The sequence below is a fragment of the Narcine bancroftii genome, chromosome 5 (assembly GCF_036971445.1).
Source record: "Narcine bancroftii isolate sNarBan1 chromosome 5, sNarBan1.hap1, whole genome shotgun sequence".
Taxonomy (NCBI): domain Eukaryota; kingdom Metazoa; phylum Chordata; class Chondrichthyes; order Torpediniformes; family Narcinidae; genus Narcine; species Narcine bancroftii.
In genome coordinates, this window is record NC_091473.1 from 169075652 (window position 1) to 169100314 (window position 24663).

The 24663-nt window shown below is 36.7% G+C and overlaps 1 protein-coding gene and 1 long non-coding RNA gene across 23 annotated transcripts in view; both read right to left on the reverse strand.

Moving 5' to 3' along the window:
- The window catches only part of cacna2d3a (calcium channel, voltage-dependent, alpha 2/delta subunit 3a), a 732424-nt gene that overhangs the window by 339493 nt on the left and 368268 nt on the right, over positions 1–24663 (reverse strand). For all 22 annotated transcript variants that reach the window (XR_011358017.1, XR_011358016.1, XR_011358018.1 and 19 more), the window contains 2 exons: positions 21767–21856; positions 7970–8083 (listed from right to left, as the gene is read on the reverse strand). Coding sequence is in view for 18 of the 22 variants with exons in the window: in XM_069939674.1 (XP_069795775.1) it covers positions 7970–8083; positions 21767–21856 (204 nt within the window). In the remaining 4 variants the exon portion in view is untranslated. The remainder of the gene's footprint in view (positions 1–7969; positions 8084–21766; positions 21857–24663) is intronic.
- LOC138764167 (uncharacterized) lies at positions 6155–7685 on the reverse strand. Its single transcript, XR_011358022.1, has 2 exons — positions 7611–7685; positions 6155–6322 (listed from the first exon to the last, which is right to left on the reverse strand). It is a non-coding gene; the product is annotated as an uncharacterized lncRNA (long non-coding RNA).

Below are 24663 nucleotides of genomic sequence, written 5' to 3' on the forward strand. Positions count from 1 at the left end.
ACCCAATTGAATTTTTTAATTCACCTTTATTTTTGCATTTCCATTTTTCCCTTTTGTATCATTGTTTGTATTTCTCCGGGATTTCTCTCCACAGAAGCAAAAATATTCAGCCCAAAGAGATCCAAGATTTTACACAGACAGAAGTGACACGAAGTGCAAGAGAAGTGATTAATAATGTTGAATTAAATAGAGGTTAATTAGTAGCTTTGCTTTTGAAATAATTGTTTCTGTCACGAGGGAAAAAAAATCCTCTATCCCAGCATCAAAGTCATGATGATTTTGTTTGCACTCAGCATTACAACTAATTTATGCATTGATTTGTATGTTAGTGTTAATGGAGCATGTTAATGTTCTTCCACTGCATTAGTGGTGCTTTTCTTTGTTAAGGACATGTCAAGGAGAGCTTTTCTTTGAGATCCAAAGCCTAGACAACCGAATCATAGCCACAGAAATTGCTGCAATGACAAGTTTGATGGTGAAAAGCATTAATTGGACTTTTATGACATCATATTAAATTGTGGTAAATATTCCTGCAACTTTGAACGGATATCAAATTAAAGCAAGATTGTAAAAGCTTAATTAGGAACCCCATGAACATCATGTGGAGCGGCTCTCTCCAACCAAAGAACGAAAAGGATAGAGTATTTAAAAACAATATAGAGGATAGAAAGAGTATGGGTTGAAAGCAAAGAAAAGGAAAATATTTTTAAAATTAACAAAATTGCAGCATTTTAGTGAAACTGCGTTTGTTATGGTTGGAATGTTAAGGATTTTGTGTTTTTCCTTGAGCCAGTCCTATTATAACTAATCTTTTTTTTTAAAAAAAAACAACCTTGTTTGACAGATGCAGCTTTTAGGGCAGTGGTTCTCAACCTTTTTCTTTCCACTCACATCCCAGTTTAAGTAATCCCTATGCCATCAGTGCTCTGTGATTAGTAAGGGATTGCTTAAAGTGGGATGTGAGTGGGAAGGGAAGGTTGAGAATCACTGCTCTCGACCCAATTGTTACTGAAATATTTTACGTGAGAAAAATTGTCAATGGCCCATTTCCTTTGGAGTTATGAAACTGTGCACATAACGTGTTAATTAGGGACAATTAAAACAGTGGTTTTCAAACTTTTTCTTTCCATCCAAATACCACCTTAAGTAATCCCTTACTAATCACAGAGCATCTATGGCATTAGGAATACTTAAAGTGGTAAGTGAATGAAAAGAAAAAGGTTGAGACCCACTGTTTTCATGAGTGGTGTAGACTGGGGATTAATAATTGTAAAGATCATTTTATTTGACATAATTTTGCTTCTTTTGAACAGATGAGGGTAAAATTTAAATCACCCAATAGTTTTTTTTTCAGATAGTAACAAGGCAGACATTTTCTTCAGTCCACGTTTTCTGATTTTCCATGGATTTCTGAAACAAATATTCTTGATTCACTTTTTGACTTTCAATTTTTCATAGAAGCTCAATATCAATTATTTATAGTGATTTGATTGATCTTAACTAATGAAACTGTTCTCAAATCTAAAGTTATTGGGAGCATCATTTGGATTTGTCACTTCCAGATGAGGACTGGGATATTCTTCTAAATCAGATTAATGAATCCTCCTTCTGTGCACTACATTGTTTGTTGCAATTTAAAGCAGTGCATAGAGCACATATTTCAAAAGTTATGTTATCTTGTTTCTATTCTGATATTGATCCATCATGTGATAAATGTAATTTTTTTAAGGCTTTATTGATACATGTTTTGGACTTGCCCTAGTTTTGAAAGTAATTTTTCCAAATATTTTCTAACTTTAGCATCCATTTTTAGGGTCAAATTAGAACCATGCCCCTTAATTGCTCGGTTTGGTTTTTCTCAAGAGGGAATAGTATCGACTTCATCTCAGAAGCAAATTTGAGCTTTTACCTCTGATAGCTGGACAGGCAATTTTGATGAAATGGAAAGACAACCCTCCATCTACTCATATTCAATGGTTACAGGAGGTCATGTCCTTCCTAAGTTTAGAAAAAAAAAATCAGATACAATGTTAAAGATGTAAAGGTGAATTTTTACAAGTCATGGGGCCAATTCCATAATTTAAAAAATTAGGGTGTTTGGATGCTCCTGACCTGGTTTCCGAATGTCATCCTTTGTTTCCTATGTATATTAGATATGCAAGTTTGCCTTGTTTAGAGGGAGGGGTTTGTTAATGGGAGGGCTTTTTCTTTTTCCTTTTTAGTTATTTTTTAAATATTTTGATATAATGGGTTTGATTGGGAAGGGACCACACAATTTGTACTATGTTTGTACAATTTGTACAAGGTTTTATTTGAAATGTACAAATGATCTGTCTTTTCTATATTCCAGGTTACGTATTGGATTTGTATATATTTTTTTTAAATTACACTTAATAAATATAACTTAAAAAGAAAAATAAAGAATTTAGTAAATGGGCAACAAGGTGAATATGTGGAATGATCAAACAACCAAGGCAAATGATGTACAAAATCACTGTCAGCTGTCCTTCATGATCGATAATGGTGAAACACACCATAGCTATGTCACTACACTAATTTCACAGGATTCCAAGAATAGCTAACTCCTGCAGAAATGAATATGGAAGGCTGGACAATGAGTCAACAAAAGGCTTAAAAATTACATTTAAAACCAACTTCTCAGGATTATTCAATACTTGCTGGAACGAGGTTTCACTGCTTTCCCAACCTGCTTTAGGCCATTTTAGATTTTTTATATATCAGAGTCATTAAATATAATCCGTTAATCAAATAATTAGAAAATATATTTGCCAGTTCTGAGTGACTGTGGTTTGTAACAACATGGGAAATTCATCAATTTCATCAAGCTCATGTCAGGAAAGGAATTTATTGACAATGCCAAAGACTATCAATTTGAATGTGACTATGTATTAATTTCCTATCTCCTTTAGTATCCCAATTCCATAATTAATTTTTACAAATTAATCATAATTTTTAATATTCAAATGGCCTCTAACAAATGTGGAATAATTCAAGTAGAATATCAGAAGGATCTGAAAAGATATTGTTATGGGCCCCGAGGACTCCAAAACCCAGCAATAGAAATTCACTGACAAATGGTTTCTTAGACAAAAATTGCTTTTAATCATCTTTAAACATGAAAGCAATATCAAACTTTAACTTATTACTATTAACGACCCCTTTCTAATTCCAAGCACATGTGTATGTAATGTGTGTATGTTCAGAAAAGTTCTTTGATTCACAGTCCAATCTCACTTCTCATTCCTCTGAGTTCACGGGTTGCAGTCAATTCATATACCGTGCACAGAATTTAACATCTATGAATTTCACCAGGGTTTGATGCTTGAAAGGTAAATGATTACCACTCAGGAAGGTTCTCGGTTTTCAGAGAGAGATTTGCTGCTCGTTGGACACCCACAACTGATTCCTTCTGATCAGCCACTTCAGTGACTTGCCGAAGAAACTTGCCCATCAGGGTTTTCCAGATGATAACCTCTTTCTTTCAGGTCACCACAAGAGTTTCTTTTTGTTACCCTCATTTCAAGTGAAACATTATACAACCAGCAATCTCCTCTTGTATGGAACACAAGGGTTTTGACCAGGCTGAGCTAAGAACTCACAACCAGTCTTCAAAATGGGGTTTTTCCACAAGCTTGCCAGCTTGTCCTGTTCCAGTCCCAGCTGCTGCTGCTGAACTGTAGAACCGAATTTATTTTCACTCTCTCACACTCTCAGAGAAAACCACACAATCCTCTTAGAACAGCCAACTGCACTCAGACTGCAGCTCTGGACCTAATCTTCCAAGTTTGTTTATCTGTTGCTTACCAAAGCTCCACAGCATGTCCAATTAAAACCTATTTGTGAAGTTTCGATATGCATTCTTCAAAGTTTGTGCAGAGGCATCCAGAGTCTGGACTGTCCGACTTGAGCAGAGGTCTGCTGTTTTAAATAAGGTCTGTTTTGAAGTGCTTGTATGTGACCTACACTAAAAACCCTGCCACAATTTATTTCCTTTAAAACATATCTATATACAATATAACAGTCTGTCACAGTATTACATTAGAAAAAGCAGGAATGGTATAGCTTTATTTCTCTTTTAAACTGTCTTGAATTTCCATGCTACATCTCCATCTTACCTGATCTTTTGACAGACGAATTCAAAATGTGAGAAGCCCTGAACATGACCTCCTGAGCTGGCCAAAACTTTTATTGCACTTCCGATCCACTTGATAGACATTTCATCCACACACACCACCACTGATGTACAGTCACAACAGTCTGTACTATCTATAGCAGTGGTTCTCAAGCTTTTCTTTCCACGCACAAACCACTTTAAGTATTCCCTACACCATAGGTGCTCTGTGATTAGTAAGGGATTGCTTAAGGTGGTATGTGGGTGGAAAGAAAAAGTTTGATAACCACTGTTTTAATCGTACCTAATTGACTTGTATGTATATAGTTTCATAACTCCAAAGGAAATGGGCCAATTACAAGTTTTCTCAAGTAAAATATTTCAGTAACAATTGGGTCTAGAACAGTGGTTCTCAACCTTCCCACTCACATCCCACCTTAAGAAAAAGGTTGAGAACCACTGATCTATAGGGTGCCCTGCTGCCACTCACTTTAAATGCAAACTCTTAGAGTCCTTAATCTCTAATACCCAAGGTGAACAAGGGAGGCAATATCATGGGAATGCCAGCATTTGGAAGTTGCTCTTTAAGACACACACCATCCTGACTTGGAAATGTATCAACAAGTAATCAGTAATCCAAAGCCCTACCACTTCTGAATACATTACTCCGTGAAAGGTTCGGGTGAAGAGTCTTCAACCTGAAATATTAACTCTGTTTAATTTTCCATAGAAAGGGCCTGTTTCCAGGGTTTTATTTTATATTTCAGATTTCCATCATTGGAAGTTCTATTGATTTTTCACATATTCATGCTTGCATGGATGAGTGGTGTTGATGGGTCAGAGGCTGGACTTTGTATTGAGTCTGTAGGCCAGGAGATTGGTGTATGGATTAAATGTGGCAGAAATTCATAATTAATAGATATGGGGTTGAATATTAGTTAATGGTTATGTGCAAGGAACGGAAAGATAAACTGAACAACAAACCGAAGGAAAGGATTTGTTAAGTATGTTAAACCCAAATCAACTTTGCACCATCAGATTGGGATTTTTTGCAGACCCTTTAAATTATACTGCAGCAGAGATAATGGAGCTATTTAAATCTAGTTGTTCTGATAGTGTTGAACAGCAAACTCTAAAAAAGCATTGTAAAAATAATGATTTCATTATGTATGCACCAAAGATGGAAATTGAAAATGCAATTCACGACCAGCATGCTGGGTGAATTTCTGGACAGTGTGGCACTAGAAATAAAAGAACAATGCATCTGAATTTCCAACCAAATTTATATATTGAGTAAGATTCAAAGCTGTCTGCATCAGTTAAAGAAAATAAACATTTGGTGAAACTGCCGATCTCACTAGGAAACACTCCAACAGCAAATATTTTGGCCATCATCTCCACCATTTAAGATACTTTCAGCTGGAACAAACAAGCGAGTGAGAATAAAAGATATGGCCATCTATAGTGTATCTTCTATGACCTCCTACAAGATAAAGCAATTCTCAGTTTGTCTTGTCAGTTCTCTCTAATACTGTTGATATGGTTACGCATATACATTTATTCTGGCCTACATATTATTTTCTGCTTAAGATTATGTCTAGTTATCAAAAGTAAGGCTTTCACAGTTGAAAAAAATGGTTGTTTTTTAAAAAATCGACAAAGAGTGACTATTGAACCTAAAGCATTAAATTCCACTTTATCACTTTGTGGCAGGATTTCTACCACACATCAGTCTTTCAAACTGCATTTTAAACAACAGTTGACAATGCTTCAGTATTGATGCCCATTTCCTTCTTATCCCAAAATCTATTATTTCATTTACTGAACCTAACCAAATTGCCCTTTATAAAGGTCTCTGACACTTGCTAGAGAGCAAATCAACTCCGCATAGGACACCACAATGGATTTAAAGATACTGCCACTTTTTCACTGTTTCTATTGATTAGAATACACAATGGCTGCAACAATGATTGCATTTGCTTTTGAAGTGGTTTGAACCTTAAATAAGACTTAAAATTGCCATTAAATGATGAACAAGTCCATTTATTTTACTACCAGTGGAACAATGGGTGAAGATTGTAACAGAGAATGCAGAAAATTAGTTAGACCTTCACAAATATCTGCTGGCATCTCTACCTTCAAGGGTTGAGAATGTTTCAATGAAGCAGACTACAAAAGGCAACGTGATTCCTTGTAGAAAAACAGAAATATTCCATTTGTAACATTATCATATAAAACAGTTCAATTATACATCCCACAGAAAGGCAATCAGACAGTTTTAACAGAAAAGGGCTTGTGTGTGGAGGGTCTATTTGATTGCAATTTGGAGCTGATTCTTGTCAGTGGATTATTTATTGGCATTCAACTGATTAATTACTTTGATATGTGCGGCATTTCAACTGGTTAAAAGGTCATCTAAAACTACGTTAAAGAGCAAATCCTTTATTGGCTTGATAGGATTAAATCAGAGGTTGATTGAGGGAGATACTTTTTTTTTAAAAAGAGATTGAGGAATTAAAGGCTATGGCAGATCTGCCAAAGCTCAATGAATGGTGAATGGCAGGGAAAGCTTGAGGGGTCTAACTCGTGGAGTGGCGGGGCAAGCTTGAGGGGTCTAGCTCGTGGAAAGGTGGGGCAAGCTTGAGGGGTCTAGCTCGTGGAATGGCGGGGCAAGCTTGAGGGGTCTAGCTCGTGGAATGGCGGGGCAAGCTTGAGGGGTCTAGCTCGTGGAATGGCGGGGCAAGCTTGAGGGGTTTAGCTCGTGGAATGACAGGGCAAGCTTGAGGGGTTTAGCTCATGGAACGGCGGGGCAAGTTTCAGGGGTTTCACTCATGGAATGGCGGGGCCAGCTTCAGGGGTTTAACTCGTGGAATGGCGGGGCAAGCTTGAGGGGTTTAGCTCGTGGAATGGCGGGGCAAGCTTGAGGGGTTTCGCTAGTGAAATGGCGGGGCAAGCTTCAGAGGTTTAGCTCGTGGAATGGCGGGGCAAGCTTGAGGGGTTTAGCTCGTGGAATGACGGGGCAAGTTTGAGGGGTTTAGCTCGTGGAATGGAGGGGCAAGCTTAAGGAGTTTAGCTCGTGGAATGGCAGGCCAAGCTTGAGGGGTTTAGCTCATGGAATGGTGGGGCAAGGTTGAGGGGCTTAGCTCGTGGAATGGCGGGACAAGCTTGAGGGGTTCAAGCTGCTCTATTTTCTTGTATGGTTTTGGTGAGCCTTAAATTGCAGTCTGACTCTCTTCATTAGGTTTAACCTTTTAGGACTGAGGTGAGTCCCCCCCCCCCCCCCCACCCGCAAGGGGGAATGATCATAAAGTTTCAGTGTTGCTGTTCATGATAACTAGAGATCCTCAAGTTATAATTATACTCCAGATTGAGATTGGTAGCTTTTTCAGCACTTATGGAATCAGAAGGTCTGGAGACATAATTTATGCAGAAGCTTACTGAATGGTGGACCAAGGTGGAGGGATTGTATGGTCTTTACCTGCTATTTCTTGCACAAGTCACAATTGTGACCTGGATCAATTGTGACCTGGATCAATTGTGACCTGGATCAATTGTGACCTGGATCAATTGTGACCTGGATCAATTGTGACCTGGATCAATTGTGACCTGGATCAATTGTGACCTGGATCAATTGTGACCTGGATCAATTGTGACCTGGATCAATACTTTATTGCATTTTTTTTCTCTATACATGTTACAAACATATTTGAATGTGTTAAGATTGTAATGCAATCAGTGAGGTATAATTGATCAGAACTGAAAATCCCTAGCTAGTTTCTCCAAAACCACAATAGGCAATTGAACCTTAAATTTTAATGTAAAGTGTTTGACGCTTACCTTTCGATCAGGCCAGTTGTATTTTGCAAATACTGTATCATATGTATCCACAGCTCCATCAGTAACAAGCATAATAGCTTGACTGCAACTGCTGCCGTGACCTGTGCTGTTGAACTATAAAAACATTGAAGATAAGAGGGCTATTTATTACATAAACTGGTTGCTTCAGAATTTGAAGTGAACCACCTTCTGCACAATTATTTTGAGTAATAAATATAGTTTCCTCTAGTCTCCTCTTATTTTTCTTCTATTAATTTATATTATACAGTATTAACAGGTTACATTGTTCTTACATTGACAATAAAAGGAAAAATAGATTTGCAGACAAATGGACACTGTTCCCAGTGATGGTGAGAGGTGTAATAAGCCGTGATATGTCTGAAAGTTTATTTAATTTTGTTTCATTTGTCACCATTTATTTAGAAAGGGATGAAGAAAAGTTTTTAAAATTGATTTTCAGTCATAGGTAAGTCTTATCTTTTGAAGTCATGAATCCCCTGCAAGCAGTGTAACTATTGATTTGTTTCAGTATTCAAAAGTCGAGCTCTGCATAGCTGTGAGGTAATTAATGAAGGAAAATATAATGGCCACTCAGGCTAAGAAATCATTTCTTGCCACTTAGGGTTTAGTTTTAGACAAGAATTTATTAAATGGTGGTCAGATCCTCAAAATGAGATGGTGTTGCCCTACATCTGCCAGCATTGAGCCTGTAAAAATCCATTTTTACCAGAGTATTCTGGCAATTATTTCTGCCCTCACTGACTAAGTTGAAGCAAAAAAGTAATGCACAGTGGCCATTGTGGAGTGGAACAAGGAACACATGGTGCTTTTTCATTGCTTTCTTGACTATGAAAAGGAACACTGCTGACACTGGGAGACCTCATGGAGCAACAAACCACAGGTCACCAACTTCAAAATTCAACAGAGTGTGTTTAAGCTAACACTGCATGTTTTATCCAGCATTTAGCTGCATAAATATTCATTCCAGGTCCCATGGCTCAGAAAGACTGACACTCTGGTTGGCAAGGAGAAGACAGAAGACGCAGGGAACAGACAGTAAATGTCCCATATTGCTTAGAACTTTCTGTTTATATTGCAGTGAGATAAAGATGGGCTTTACCCAAATAAAGATATTATCAGGTGAGTTCTTTATGAGAGGAAACACATCAGGTGTTCAATGCAAATTTGCAATTGCCATAGTTTTACCCAGAAATGTTTGTTCGTGTGATCCACTCTGGGCAAACTCCCATTTATGCTATTTTTATTGACCTCACTGTTCATTTATATTGTTTCCTAAACTTTTTCAAAGCTGCCTGCAACTATTAGAATTGGGCTATTGGTTGATTTAAATTTAGATCTACAGCATGGCAACAGGCCCTTCTGGCCCATGCCACCCAATTGAGCTACAACCCCAGTACGTTTGAAGGGTGGGATGAAACCGTAGCAACCAGAGCAAACTCACGCAGACATGGGAAGAACATGCAAACACCTTACATACAGCAGCAGGATTCGAAACCCAGTCGCTGGTGCTGTAATAGCGTTGTGCTAGCCGCCATGCTAACTGAGCTGTCTTTACTGTGTAATTTTATCTGAGTTCCTTTAGGTGGCAGTAGTAGAGTTTACAAGTCACTGGGATTTTAAAATGTGGTATGAAAATAAATCTACAAATATTCTCCTGGAGATTCCAACAAAATGCAAAAGAGTGATCCTGAGGGAGTTTGGGAGTTCCTTCAAGTAATGGCAGAATTAATTTAACCAATGTCAAAAATGTTCCAAAGGATATCTCATGGAATTACCATGCATTAAATTCTCTCCGAGCATCTTTTTAAAATGCTCCTTATATTAATTAGCCCAGTGGTTATGGAACCTGTTTACATTATAAATGTCAATGACAAGCATTTTGTGATGAACTACAATTAACTCCTAATGATTTATCATTTGGCATGAAAATTTCAATATATTCTGACATTTACAGTCTTTATTATGGTTACCATTCAATCAAATGCTAGAGAACTTGATTTAATTTTCCTTAAAAAAAGCCTAATTATTGATGAAATTGAATTCATTTGCAAAAAGATAATTGCAGTTGTTACAGGGTACTGTCAAATGACAGCTTTCATAATCTCCTGTCATTTCTGGAATAATTTTTTTTAATGCTTTCCACCAACAAAAACAGCCCTGGTTGACTTTTCAGCATTTTTGATCCAGGTAATGACTAAAGTGAAATGAAAGATGTATCTCTATTGTTTACCTTACTAAACTCTTTTGTTGCAACCTATCAAACTGTCATATCTAGATTTTATGTTAAAGCAAACCTCAATGATTTGTGCAATATTTAGTTTATGGTCGCTACAAAAAAAAAGCAAAAAATAATTCTGCTGAGATTCAAGTTTTGATATATCTTTCATATATAATGCATTTTATGTTACATTAAATATTTACAATAACATTTCCATTCTATCCACTGGATGCAATGTGACAGAACAATAAAAAATACTCATGTTATATTTGTTATCGCTGTTGACATGCATTGCTTCCTTGAGTTATTTATCATACATTAACAAGGTCAAATAAATACTCGCGGTGTTAATTTCCACTCTCGTTCTTCCAATCATCTGACTGAATTTAAGCATCAAATAACTCCTGAAAATAACCACATTTTTTTAAAATTGCATCGTCCTCTGGAGCCTTCTTGCCTCTGCCATCAAAAACAACGGGTAGAAGTAGTAAGAAGTTCCCATGCCATTAGGTCAATTAATAAAGTAACAGGGTGTCTTATAAAATAGTAAGAATTATTCTTTAACATCTTTCATACAAGATGTAGCTTGAATAAATGATGAGAAGCTATAAAATAAATTAGAAGTTTAAAAATAGAAATCAGATCCTTTTCACCAATGCTACCCTACTTGCTGCAAGTTTTTATTTGCAGCATGTTATGAAAATGGCAGAATGATAAATTGCTGAACCTGATCCTTTTTTTGCAAAACTCTGCATGACCTTGTCAACAGCATTATGAAGAAATAGAATAGTTTGATACAGTCTGCAGGTTGCTCACTTAGATCCAAAATAACATGCACATTGAAATTGCAGTAGCAAGCTGTTTCAGGCATTGATGAGTTCTGTCAGTGATTCAGTGTGCTTACTTTGGCTTCACTGTTTTCAGATTTACCCCCCAAGAAGGAAGGAAAATTTATTTGGCTACTTCTAAAAATTATGTCAGCAGGGCTCTCCACTATTTCTTCTCCAGCTTCCCTTGGACCAGATTAGACAAATCCTGCAGGCCTAATGAACTGGGGATTTGTCCACTTCAATATGCTCCAAGGCTGTGAAGACCTCCTCCCTGGTGAGTCTGATAATGGTTCGCCACCTCACCACTTGTTTCCTCTTGGCTTCTGTGATGTCCTCCATTGTAAAGACTGATGAGAAGTATTGCCATTATCATCGGCCTCAGGTGAGGAGCTGGAAGACTGGAGGGTTCCGAATGTTGTGTCAGCAAGGTCAAGCCAGACAACTACTGACGAGTGAGTTTGATGTCAATGGTTGGAAAATCACTGGCATAGTAACATTCAAAAGGCAATTTGAAAGATTTATAGAATAGAAGAGCTTGAAGGGGTATGGACCACATGCAGGCAAGTGGGATTAACCCAGAAGAACGAGAAGGGGAAATTGATATTGGGTAATGATGTAATGCCTGAAGCCTTGAATGATGATTTTGTGTTAGGCCTCTGGAGGAGGACACATCTACATGCCAAAGACAGATGTGATGGATGTGATGGGAGGTGAGGACCTGGATGCAATAGCTGTCACTAAAGAGGTAGTGCTGAGCAAACTTGTGGGTCTAAAGATAGATGTCCCCTGATGGAATACATCCCAGGGTACTGAAATAAATGGAAGAGGTTATAATCGAGGCTTTGGTGATAATTTACCAAAATTCTCTAGACTCTGGACAGATCCTGGTGGATTGGAAGACAACAAATGTCACATCACTATTTAAAAAGGATATAGGCAAAAGGCAGGGAACTAAAGGCCAGTTAGTTTAACATCTGTGGTTGGGAAAATGCTTGAAGCTTTCATTAAATAAGAAATAGTGAGGCATCTGGAGCAAGTTGAATCCATCAGGCAGATACAGCATAGATTTAGCAAAGGCAGGCCCTATTTGACAAATTTACTGGAGTTCTTTGACGATATAATAAACATGGTAGGAGCAGAAACTTATCAAAAAGTATTGATAAGAGGGGATTTTAATTGTTGTTTGCATCCAATTTTGGATAAAACTACCAAACTACCAAAGAGTTATTCAAACTAAAGCAGCTAAGGTAATTTTAAATGTTATGAAAGGTTTGAATTTAATATATATTTGGAGATTAAACCCTAAAGAAAAGGATTATTCTTTTTATTCAAATAAATTTGATTCTTACACTAGGATAAGATTTACTTTTAATTTTGGCACAATTGCAAGGAAATGTTATGAATATAGATTATAAGGCCAGAATATTATCTGATCATTCACCACTTTTAATGTCGTATTTATTTTTGGAAAAGGAACAAACAGTTTATAGATGCCAAATAATTTCAACATTGTTAAAAAGGAAAGATTTGTGTGAATTTATAAGAAAGCATATTCAGGAGTTTTTAAATTCTGTTTCTAATAAATTTTTGTTTGGGACATATTAAGGGCATATTTAAAAGGACATATCATGTTTTACATCAAAAATTAAGAAAGATTATACCAAAGAGAAAATCAATTAGAAAGGAAAATAAAGGATTTGAAAAACGTATTACAAAAAAAACCTTTGGATGAGAAGAAAGCAATTAATAAATAACAAGTTTCATTTTAATGCAATTCAGATGTATAGGACTGAAAAATTGATTAATAGAACTAAGCAAAGATACTATGAATTAGGAAAAAGAGCAACGCTTTAATTTGGCTGTTAAAAACTGAACAATCTTCTAGAATAATTAACCCTGCTAGGAAGAGATCAAAGATTATTACAGACAATCCAAAAGAAATTAATGATATTTTAAAGTATTTTTTATTCTGATTTATACAGATCAGAATTTATTGGAGATGAAGGTAAGAGTGATAAATTTTTATCTCAGATAAATTGATATAGTTTGACATATCAAGATCAGAAAAATTTGGATGCTCCTTTTACAATGAGAAATTAATGAAGTCTTTAAACTTCATTCAGATGGAAAACAAGTTTAAGGATCTTTTAATACCTCTGTTTATGGAGGTGCTAAAGCAAGCGACAGAAGCCCATTATTTTTCAGATTATTTTTCAAAGACAATAATTAGTTATATCAAAGAAAGATAAAGACTTGTTAAATCCTGTATCTTATCATCCAATACCTTTATTGAATTTAGATTATAAAATTATTGCAAAATTGTTAGCAAATAGATTATCTGCCTGATTAAATTCATATGGATCAAGCAGGTTTTATTAAAAAACTGTATTCTGCAGAAAATATTGTAAGATTAATTAGCTTAATTAAATTAATTCAGAAAAGAATAGATCGTAGTATTGCAATAACTTTGGATGTGGAAAAGACTTGATAGATTGGAATGCAATTTTTTGTTCAAAGTATTGGAGAAGTTTGGTATTGGTTCTACGTTTATAAATTGGTGAAGGTTATTGCTAATGGACAAATTTCTGCTTCTTTTCCATTAACTAGGTCAAGTCAACAACATTTCCATTGCCCCTTGCATTATTTATTTTAGCAATTAAAACTTTAACTGAACTTATTAGAAAAGATTCTAAGATCAAGGTAATTAAAGTGAATCAAGAAGAATATAAAATTAATTTATTTGCTGATGATGTTTTTGTTTATTTAACAGATCCTAAAAATATTATTTCAATTACAGATTAGATTGAAAGAATATGGGGAAATCTCTGGTTAATTGGGAAAAAAAAGTGAGATTATGCCCTTAGCTGTGGGTGATTATACAGATTGTAAAATAGTCACAAATTTTAGGTGGCCAGACATGGGTATAAAATATTTAAGTATTAGAATTGATAATGATTTTTTAAAATATATATAAATTGAATTATTTACCCTTGTTTAATAGAATTGTTGCTGATATTAAAAAGTAGAATAATTTACCTATTACTTTAGCTGGTTGAGTTAACTTTGTTAAAATGAATGTTTTTCCTAGAATTCAATATCCATTTCAATTAATTCCCATTCCAATTCCTTCAAAAAAAGTTTTAAGGATTTAAATGCAGTAGTTAGGAAATTATTATGGAAAGAAAATACCTAGGGCTTTTTTTGGAAAATTTGACTTAGAAATAGGAGTTTGGGGTTTGTGTCTTCTTCATTTTAAGAATTATTATAAAGCAGCTCAATTGAGATTTATAAATGTATTGTTTAATTTAGATAATATTCCAACTTGGGACTTTAATGCAATAGGGGTTTATGGATCCCCAAGATTTTATTTACAAGTGGAATTCTAAGATATTATTTGGAAGTAGGGAATCATCTATCTTGAAATATTTGATGAAGTTGTGGAATAATATTGATAATGAAATTGATACAAGTTTAATATCTAGAAAAATTCCTCCATATCAAAATAGGCTTATCCTTTTTCCATGGATAATCAATTCTTGTGGATTTGGAAATAAGAGTATTAGGAGAATTGAAGATTGCTTTGAGGATGGGAGATTTATAAGATTTGAAAGAATGAGGGAAAAAATTTAATGTACCTAGTAATACTTTATTTTGTGATTAACAAGTTGAAATTTTTTTTAATCTGGCAAAATAGGTCCTATTTTGACATTACCTAATCAAAGTGAATTAGAATTACTGATTTGTAATACGATTATAAATAAATTTATTTTAGTTATGTATAACTTGCTTCAAACTAAGGCCCCCAAATTCAGGATACATAAATCAAGATTAAGATGGGAATTAGATTTAAATACTCCATTAAGTGAAAAAAAATTGGATGAAGTTGTGTAAGAATAATATGACCAAAAGTATAAATTTACAATATAGGCTAGTTCAATATATATTTTTTTTTACATATTTGAGTCTGCAAAAAATTAAATAGATTCAAACCTGCCATATCAGATTGATGCTTTAGATGTAGATCTGAGGTTGGACCTTTTTTTTCTCCATTCAACTTGCCAATGACCTGAAGTTAGACAATTTTGGTGAGGGATAGGTATTTTTTGGGATGAATTACTGGGGTCAAATTCCCACAGGACTTGATTATTTTTTTTTAAACTGAGTAATATTAAGGTTATAAGGCCAAAATTAAATTTAAATATTTTTCAAACTGAATTTGTGTTCATTGCTTTAGCAGTTTCTAGGTAATGTATAGCAATATCATCAAATTCAGAAATAGATTTGAGCATGGAAAGATGGTACAAAGACTTAGAGAAAATCACTTCTAATCTGCGAATAAAATATCATGGTTTTTTTAAAGAATATGGAGCACATATTTACAAAATGTTGGTTTGCATGAATGATTGGCTCTCTGAAGATCTCACTTCTTAGTAACTTCCAAAATAATTTTCTGTATAAATGTTTTATTTTCTTGGCGTTTTCCAGTTTTTTTCTTTTTTTTTAAGGGATGGGGGTTGGGAGGATGTGTACCATATGTATATTTTTTTTTTAAATATTTTATAATTGAATGTAATGTGATTATATTGTGGTTAATAAAATAAAGTATTTTAAAAAAAGGAAAGACCGTAGATATCTAATTGGGTTTTAGAAAGGTTGGTCAAGAAGGTTCAGTCATTCGGTATTCAAGAGGACATAGTAAATTGGATTAGACATTTGCTTTGCGGAAGAAGTAGAATTTTGTCTATTTATCTGGATGCCTGTAACTAGTGGTGGACCTCCGGGATTGGTGCTAGGTCCATTGCTGTTTCTCAACTATATCAACCATCTAGATAATAATGTGGTGCGTTGGATCAGCAAGTTTTCAGATGACACAATGATTGGAGGTGAAGTGAACAGTGAGGAAGGCTTTCAAAGCTTTCAGCAGGATTTGGACCAGCTTCAAAAATGGGTTACAAAATAGTAGATGAAATTTAATGCAGACAAGTGGGAGGTGTTGAACTTTGGGACGACTATCCAAGATAGGACATACATGGTAAATAGTAGGGCACTGAGGAGTGCAGTAGAACACAGGGATCTAGGAATACAGCTAAATAACTTCTGAAAGTGGCATTAAAGGTAGATAAGGTCATAAATAGAGCTTTTAGCATGTTGGCCATAAATCAAAGCATTAAGTATGAGAGTTGGGATGTTATGGTGAAGTTGTAAAAGGCATTGGTGAGGCCAAATTTGTAGTACCGTGTGCAATTTTGGTCACCTAACTACAGGAAAGATAGCAATAAGATTTAAAAGAGTGTAGAGAAGATTAACAAGGATCTTCAAGTTTATTATCATCTCATTGCACAATTACAACCTGACGAAACAACATTCTCCTGTCCAGACAAACAAGAAGACATAATTCTTTTGTCTCTGATCTTGCCAGGACTTGATGAACCGAGTTACAGGGAAAGGTTAAACAGGTTAGGACTTTATTCCCTGGAGTGTAGAAGAATTATGGGAGATTTGATATACAAAATTATGAGGGATATAGAATAAATGTAAGCAGTTTTATTTCCACTGAAATTAGGTGAGACAAGAACTAAATGACATGGGTTAGGAGTGAAAAGGGAAAAGTTTAAAGGGAATATTCGAGAGAACTTCACACACAGAGTGGCGCAAATGTGGAACTAACTGCCAGCTAAATTGGTGAACGTGGCCTTCATTTTGTTATTCAGTAGAAATTTGGTGGGGGTATGGAGGGCTATGGTCCAGGGGAAGATCATTGGAACTAGGCAGAAAAGAATTTTGGCACAGACTAGATGGGCGGAAGGGCTTGTTTCTGTACTGTAGTGTTCTATGGTTTTATATCAAAACTATTAGTCACTGTGGGAGCTTTTGGGGGACATACAATCTTGGTTCATTTCTATCTCATAATATTACTCATCATAACAAACTATCCCTCTGCAGTACTCTATAGAAAAGCAAATGCTTCAACAGCAAGTCATTGGGCAAATGAACAGCAATGGTCAGGGAAAGTGAGGTTATTTCCCAGCTCCACTGGACAGGAAACAGATGCAACCTTTAAACAAAACCTACAAGCCTCACATTAACAGAAAGGAAGAATGTTAAACCACATCAACATTTGATGTGAACATTTTATTGAAAAAAAAATCATTTTATTGAAAAAAAAATCATACGAGATAAAACATTGTACCCTCAGATACAAAGTTCACATCCCTCAAGGTCATATTATGACCTACTTGATGTAAAACGATTTTCACTGATGTAATTGCTTTAAGTTAGTCGTTTCAGTCTACCAAATGTAATTTGTCATAATTTCATGCATTTCTTAACATGACTGAGAATTGTGCAATTTTCTAGGTGATCAATTTTGTGTAACCTGAGGGAAACTGGAAGCTGTGAACTTCATTTCTTTTGGATTTGAAATGCCAGATTATTAATGCACTGGAATTTAGATGACAAACTAACAAGATTATACTCAAAGTCAATTTGCTCAGGCTTAGAAACAGAGGTCATAGTTATATCGTGAGAGGTAAGAGGGTCATTTAAGGGAAAGAGCCAGAACAAATAAAGATTTTTAAACTCTTTAATTTAAACAGATGGTCTCCAAATGAGACTTAGAGAAGCAGTAAACCTAGGTCTGCCATCACACTCTACATCAATAAGGGAATGAACAAGTGGTAAGGAAATGGGTTACAACTGCAGACGGATAAGAGGGATCAATTTACTTAGACAAGTATCTAGACGTCTGTAGGATGTTTTATCCAAGGTAACATTTGAGCTAAATGATTCTGGCAAGATTTAAGCAAGGCCAGGAACAGGGAAAAATTATAAAAGGCAGGTATTTTATTGAGGAGGCACTCACTAGGACACTGGCAGTTGGTTCACTGGTGACTGAACAGTGAGAGAATAAGGGATTCCAACAGATTCCTTGCAAAAAGTATGGAATTAATGTTAGCCTTGAGAAGAAGGAGCCTTTGCCTCCTTGGTCAGCTTTGGAAGACAATCAAATAAAAGACTTTTTCTCTCTATTCTCATGTTCGATACCAAGACCCAGCCCTTGCAACATCATCCCACTTGCCTAACCTATTTGGTCAACATATGTTATGAGTTTGCTGTTTAGCTGATCTCTAGTGATTATTTACTTCAATAACTATTGTAACTGTTCTTTCCTTTTGAGCCAATAAATCTGTCTATTCTGTATCCCTGACAAGATCACAGTCTTTTTTATCATGATGAGGTTTCCTCCGGGTGCTTCTGTTTCCTCCCACAGCTCGAGACATACTGGGGGTTGTAGGTCCATTGGGCGGCACAAGCTCATGGGCTGAAAGGGCCTGAGGATGGGGTTACATGTGGAAATGTGGGATTTTCATTGTCTGATGAGAGCTAGAAGATTTAGTCAATGGAGGTCTGGAGTGTGAGAAGGTGCTTAGACAACAAGCTAGAAATTTATTCAAACAATGAGAACAGCTGGATAGAAAAGGCCAGCCAACATTTTGGATTAAATTTAAAATGTAAATTTAGATATACAGCACAGTAACAGGCCCTTTCAGCCCATGAGCTCATGCCGCCCAATGGACCTACAACCCCCAATATGTCTCGAGCTGTAGGGGGAAACAGAAGCACCCAGAGGAATCCCATGCAGACACAGAGAGAATGTACAAACTCCTCACACACAGCATGGGATTCAAACCCCACCGTGTTAACTGTTACGCTAACCGGGCTGCTCTTTTGGGATTCTTTTGAGACTGATGTGAATAGGAGGGGATATTATGTATGGAAAAAGGATACAAAGCTGGGGAGGGGCCAAAAGGTGATTGTGTATTCAACAGAAAGGTTGTGAGACCACTGGGCAAGAGGCAGGGAAGTTAGAGAGCAAGTACAGGAGGAAGTAAAAAGATGGAAGCAGTGTAACCATAAGGGGGTGGAGTTAACTAAAATTAGAAAAATTAATGCTTGTAATGTTATCATTAAAGGGGTGCCATTAATATGGCATGTTATTCCTCGAGTTTACATTTAGTCTCACCCTGACAATGGAGGAGGACGAGGACAGATATTTCTGTGTAGGAATGGTTGGGGGAATTGAGATGTTTGGCAAAAGGGCAATCAAGCATAGATCGTGGATGTTTGGCAAAATGGTCACAGCACCAGTGCTTGGTCTCACTGCTGTACAGGAGGCCACACCAAGTACAGTGAATGCAGTAGATTACATCAACATGCATGTAAAGCTCTGCCTCATTTGCAAGGTCTGTTTGTGTCCCTGTATGGAGGTCAAAGAGAGGGGGGGTGCAGGGGTTTGTAGGGACAAGCTTTGCTCTTTCTGCAATTACTGCAGGAAGTACCCAAGGTGGTGGAACAATTCTGCAGTGAGGGAGGAGTGGACAAAGAGTCTCAGAGAGACTGATACCTGTGAAAATTGGAAGTAGGAAGGAGAAGAAATGAACAGAGATGGTATTGATCTGAAATTGGCAGAAGTGTCTGAAGATAATATGTCAGATGCAGAGAGTATGGACTAGAGGGAATCAGTCCTTGTTCTGCCAATGAGGAGATAGGGGCAGGGCAGAAGTACAAGAAATTGAAGAGATGTGTGTGTTGGCTTTATCAACGACAGCAAGGGGGAATCCACATTTATTAAAGAAAGAGGATGTTTTGGTTAATCTGGTGGGATGTCCCATCCTGGCATCAGTTGCAGCAGAGGTGGAGGAATTGGGAAGAGATAATAATCCAGGTGGTTGAGTGAGTCTGTGGGCTTAAATGTCTGTAGATAGTTTGTTCCCTGAGAAAGAAAGGAGAAAGAGGTGATAGGAACAATCTAGATCATTTTAAGGGCCAGGTGGAAGTTGGCAATGAAGTTAATGAAATTGTTCAACTCCTACATGGATACAAGAGCCAGCACCAAGGCAACTGTCAGGGTGGCAGAGAAAAAGTTGGGGTGTGGTACCCGAGTAGGACTGGAACAAGGTCAGTTCCATATATCCAACAAAAGGCAGATGAAGCCAGGACCCATACATGTGCCCATGGCTATACCATAATTTTGAAGGAGATAGGAAGGCCCATTAGAAAGGTTACAGGGGTTCTTTCTTGAATGCAGAGCCATTCTGTCAATTAACCTTCTCCTCCACTTGGCCAAACTTGACTTCATAGTTCAACTTCTCAGTCAACTCATCTCTTTTCTTCCCACATCCAGGGGGTCACTGAGATCAATTTTATTTCAAAATACTGTAAAGATCTTGTAAAGTATGCTTTTAGTACAAGCTGAAAATGGATTAGTTCAAATGATGCATTAATATTCATGAAGTAGATCAATGATAATAAAACAGGTCTTCATGTTTAGGGGAATTCCAAAAGATTCAAGTCAACAACAAAAGTGCAAAAATAAACCAATAGTGGATTGAGAGTGTGTTTTATACTGCACCAAAATTATTACTAACCCACCCTGTTACACTTGGCGCAGTGGAAAAATCAGGCCGTGAACTTATGGCTATAGTATAGGTGAAATTGTTTTCTGGTCTTGTATTGTTTAACATTATCAGTCAAAAACAATTCAGGTACTTTCAAACAATTCTCATTGTAAAATACTCTGAAAAATTACACTTGTTCAGGGGAATTTCTAATGGTAGATCAATTATTACTACTTTGCAAAGGCTCTTTCTAAACTTAAATGGATTTGTGCACGGACTGTTATTCCCTCTATTTAATGTAATTAAAATAATTTTATCATCAATATAAATCACATTTTTATATTTTTGCTGTGAATATTTCAGTATATACAGTATGTTGTACACTGTAAAATTTTGTTTAAAAATTGCTGAAATTGTGTGGCATTGAAACTATTATATTTTTAAACAGAGGAGGAGGCTTTAAGAACCGCAAGGCTTACCCTTTCTTTTAATTATTATTATGGTGTTTTTACTTCAGTCAGTGTCTGCAGACTTTTGTGTTTTATCCTTTTATTCTTCCCTGGTTTGTTCCCTGTGAGAGTTCTTGTGTGTACTTGTTTGTTCAGCTGGTACCAAACAGAAGGAAATCCAGGCCACTTGTGTTTGCTGGCTGCTTCCTTCAAGGTCACTGTTTACCACTCACTGCAAAATCCAGGTCAAGTGTTGAAATAGTTGTGAGTTGCTGCAATATGTTTAATTGTTATCATTGGTATGAGTGATTTCTCTAAAATTAGCTGTCAAACTAGAAAAATGTGGTGAGTGTGGAAAGTTAGCATTCAAAAGACTGTAGTGCGTTGACAATTTTAATGCAAGAGTTGACCACAAACCATTTAATAATGAATTTATCAAATAATTAAAATGGTGAATTCTATATCCGGTGTTCACTATTGGTATGAAGCAAATACATAAATATCACTTTTTGTTTTCGTTGATTTTTTTTGTTTTTAATTTTGAGGATACAGCACAGTGGGCCCTCCCAGCCCATGAAACCCATTCCACCTAATTAACCAACCAACACCATGTGTTTTGATAGCTTTTACCATACTAGACTGTGTTGCCTTTGTCTGATTCATCCATAACATCAGGTTAAAGTTATTTCAAAATAACTATTATTCAAAAAATATACCGAGTGAAATTGCACATCAAAAAGATAAGTGATGCGATAAATTAACATCTTTTTTTTCCCCATTTTACTCACTTCAGATTGCTATGTCATGACATTTTTTTTCATTTCATTTAAAGCTAAGTGTCGAGGTTAAGGACAGAAAGTGATGCCATTTAATGACACTACCTGATTCAGAAGGATGAAAGCCTCAGTCAAAGCGAAGCCCAGCATTCCAATTCCTTTTGCATTCAGGGTGTCAAGGTGTTCTCTGAAATGCTAATTGGAAAGATGGAAAAAAAATACAGCTCAATGAATATAAAAGGTCATACAATTTCTTCAAGTGTTTTTTCAGCTGATTATACAGCGTTAAACAAGTATGTGGTCTATTTACAGGGCACCTCATATGAAGTGAATTTATTCTGAGACTGTGCAGCAGGACAGCCTATTTAAGAGTCACATGTTCTAATGACAACAGTGTCGAAGAGCCACATCAAGAATGTTTGCAGATCCCTATCAAAACCCCACTACAGTTCTTCCTTTGTAGATCCTCACCTTTACTTTTTTCAAATCTAAAATTTATTTCTTCATACTTGCTTTATTCTTCCCAACTAAAGCTTATCACATTGTATAGTATCTTATTTTCCTGGACTGCTCCCCAGTTATCATGGATGGCCCAGTTGCCCCATCTATATACTTACCTGCTCTACATGAAGGGTGCATCTAGTTGGCTCAGAGAATGCTGGGCTTCAGGTGTGTGGCCGAGTGGCAATGAGGCCTATCACAGTGAACCCAGTATACACCAGCCTCAAAACATGCTGGGAAGTTTTGAAATCCAGAAAAACCCCACAAAAGTTTGAATACATCTCCAAAATACTTGAAAGGGACTATATAGCAAATGAAAATTATTAATGATGATACTTAAAAATAATTAGCTAAAAACATCTAAATCAAATTTAAATATTAAGAATCCTAAATTAAATGGAAATCATTTGGTGAAAAGGAACTTGCCTTCCCTTTCACTTCTTTATCCACAGGCCAAGAACTAACCCCATGGGCTTGAATCTTGTATCATCTAATCTGAGAGGCTCTGAGATAACTAGGTGCTGGTTTAACTGAGTAAGATGGAGCGCCACTGTGGGCTTCCCCTTCTGAAACTGCCAGTGAGTTTGAAAACTCTATCTTTGACCAGGATGTGCAAAAGCCCCAGGCTTGTTTGTATTTAAACAGGTAAATGTAAGCAGCTCTCAAATCTGCCGTTTACAACTATATATTCTGTTTCAGATTTTGATTTCCATCATCCAGAGTACATTAAACTCCTGTTTATCCTGCATTAATGCATTCAGAATTCTCATGCAACTGGAAAAGACTCTTAAGACATTAAGCAATTAGGAAATAGCTGCCAGTGGGCTCCATAATATCTGGAAACTTATGCATTCATACTTTTAGCATGAGAGAAGGAAGACAAACAGGCATAAGGGATAAGGCAAGAAGGCTAGTAAACCTTAGTCACCTTGACCTTCAAGTCTAACTCACAAAAGTTCCATTAAGTACCATTGGAATATTCACAACACTCAGACAATTTGCACTGCCATTTTATCTATAATAAAACCAGAACATCTGGAAATACTAAACAGGCCCTGCTGTATTTGTGGGGAGAGAAACAGAGCAAACATTTCAGTTCGAATATATGGCCTAATCTTGAGCAGTTCCCCAGCATTCCCTGCTTTCAGAATTTTTACAATTCCAGCATCTGTAGCATTTTTTTTATTACTATTTTGGGATTTAGTATTATGTGATTTTAGATTAAGAGGTCACCAAGATCAGGCTTGGCTCGGAATAAAAGTCTATGCCCACAGATATTGGAACTGGGATAGGAGGGGGTGCTGAAGGCACTGGAGGGTTCCTGAACTTGTAGGAGGTTCTGATCTGGAGCTCAGGTTGCCAATGGTTTGGACTGGACTGTGTGGCCGTGGAGGATGCAGAAGCACTGGAGACAAATCTACAGACACTGACTCTGGGGGTACTCTCTTTTGCTTTTCTTTCTCTGACAGTAAGAGACACTTCAGGCAATTTCTGCCGATGGTGAAACGGTCTGCCTCACAGCAGGCAAAAGCAATTTCATGTAATATGACACTGTTTTAGGACATTGACAGTAAATTGAATCTTGGATTATTTGATTTTTATGAAAATATGATCCAATAGTGAATCTCATTTAAAGTGTGATGCAAAATAAGCATGAAAAGACATGATTTGTTAATTTTATATAGAGGTAATGCTTCTTTCTTCTTCTGGCTATCCATCCTATAGGATAATGATGACTTATTTCAGTCAGTTTGTGGGGTTTGGTATGAGGGTACCCAACTCTTCGGAAAGGAGTAGCACATGTGTGAATGGATTTGAGAGTAGAGGCTGCACAGGTCCAGACCCATCCTCTCAACATCTCCTCTGGGATCCATTGGTATGGTGAGGTCCTATTTGGTTGGAGGGGGGGGGGGGGGAAGTTCTGTTGCAGTGAATGGCCAGACCAAGATTCGATACAAGTGATATCCGTTCCGTGCTTCACAGTACATGTTTGTTAGATGGCAGGTGACCCTATGAGAGGGTTCATCCGCCCTTTGACGAGTCTTGATTTTTTTATCCTGCAGTGTGTCTAGCCACTCTCCGCACCAGGCAAGCCTGGAGGGGGAGCTGGTTTAATTGTCGACCATGCGACAGGTAGTATTGGGTTATTTGGTACTAGTAGCTCTCAGACAAGTGACCTGACATTATGGGGGCAATGCAGTTGTAGACTGAACACATAATTCACCAATTCATAATAAAGATTTATAAAAGGAACATTAAACTGATGTACAGGAATTTTTTTGAGCAATTCTCATACAATCAACAAATTTATTCAACAACCCCCCCCCCACCTTCCCCCACCACCCTCCCATATAACCATATAACCACTTACAGCACAGAACAGGCCAGTTCAGCCCTACTAGTCCATGCCGTAGCAAATCCCCACCCTCCTAGTCCCACTGACCAGCACCCGGTCCATACCCCTCTAGTCCCCTCCTATCCATGTAACGATCCAGTCTTTC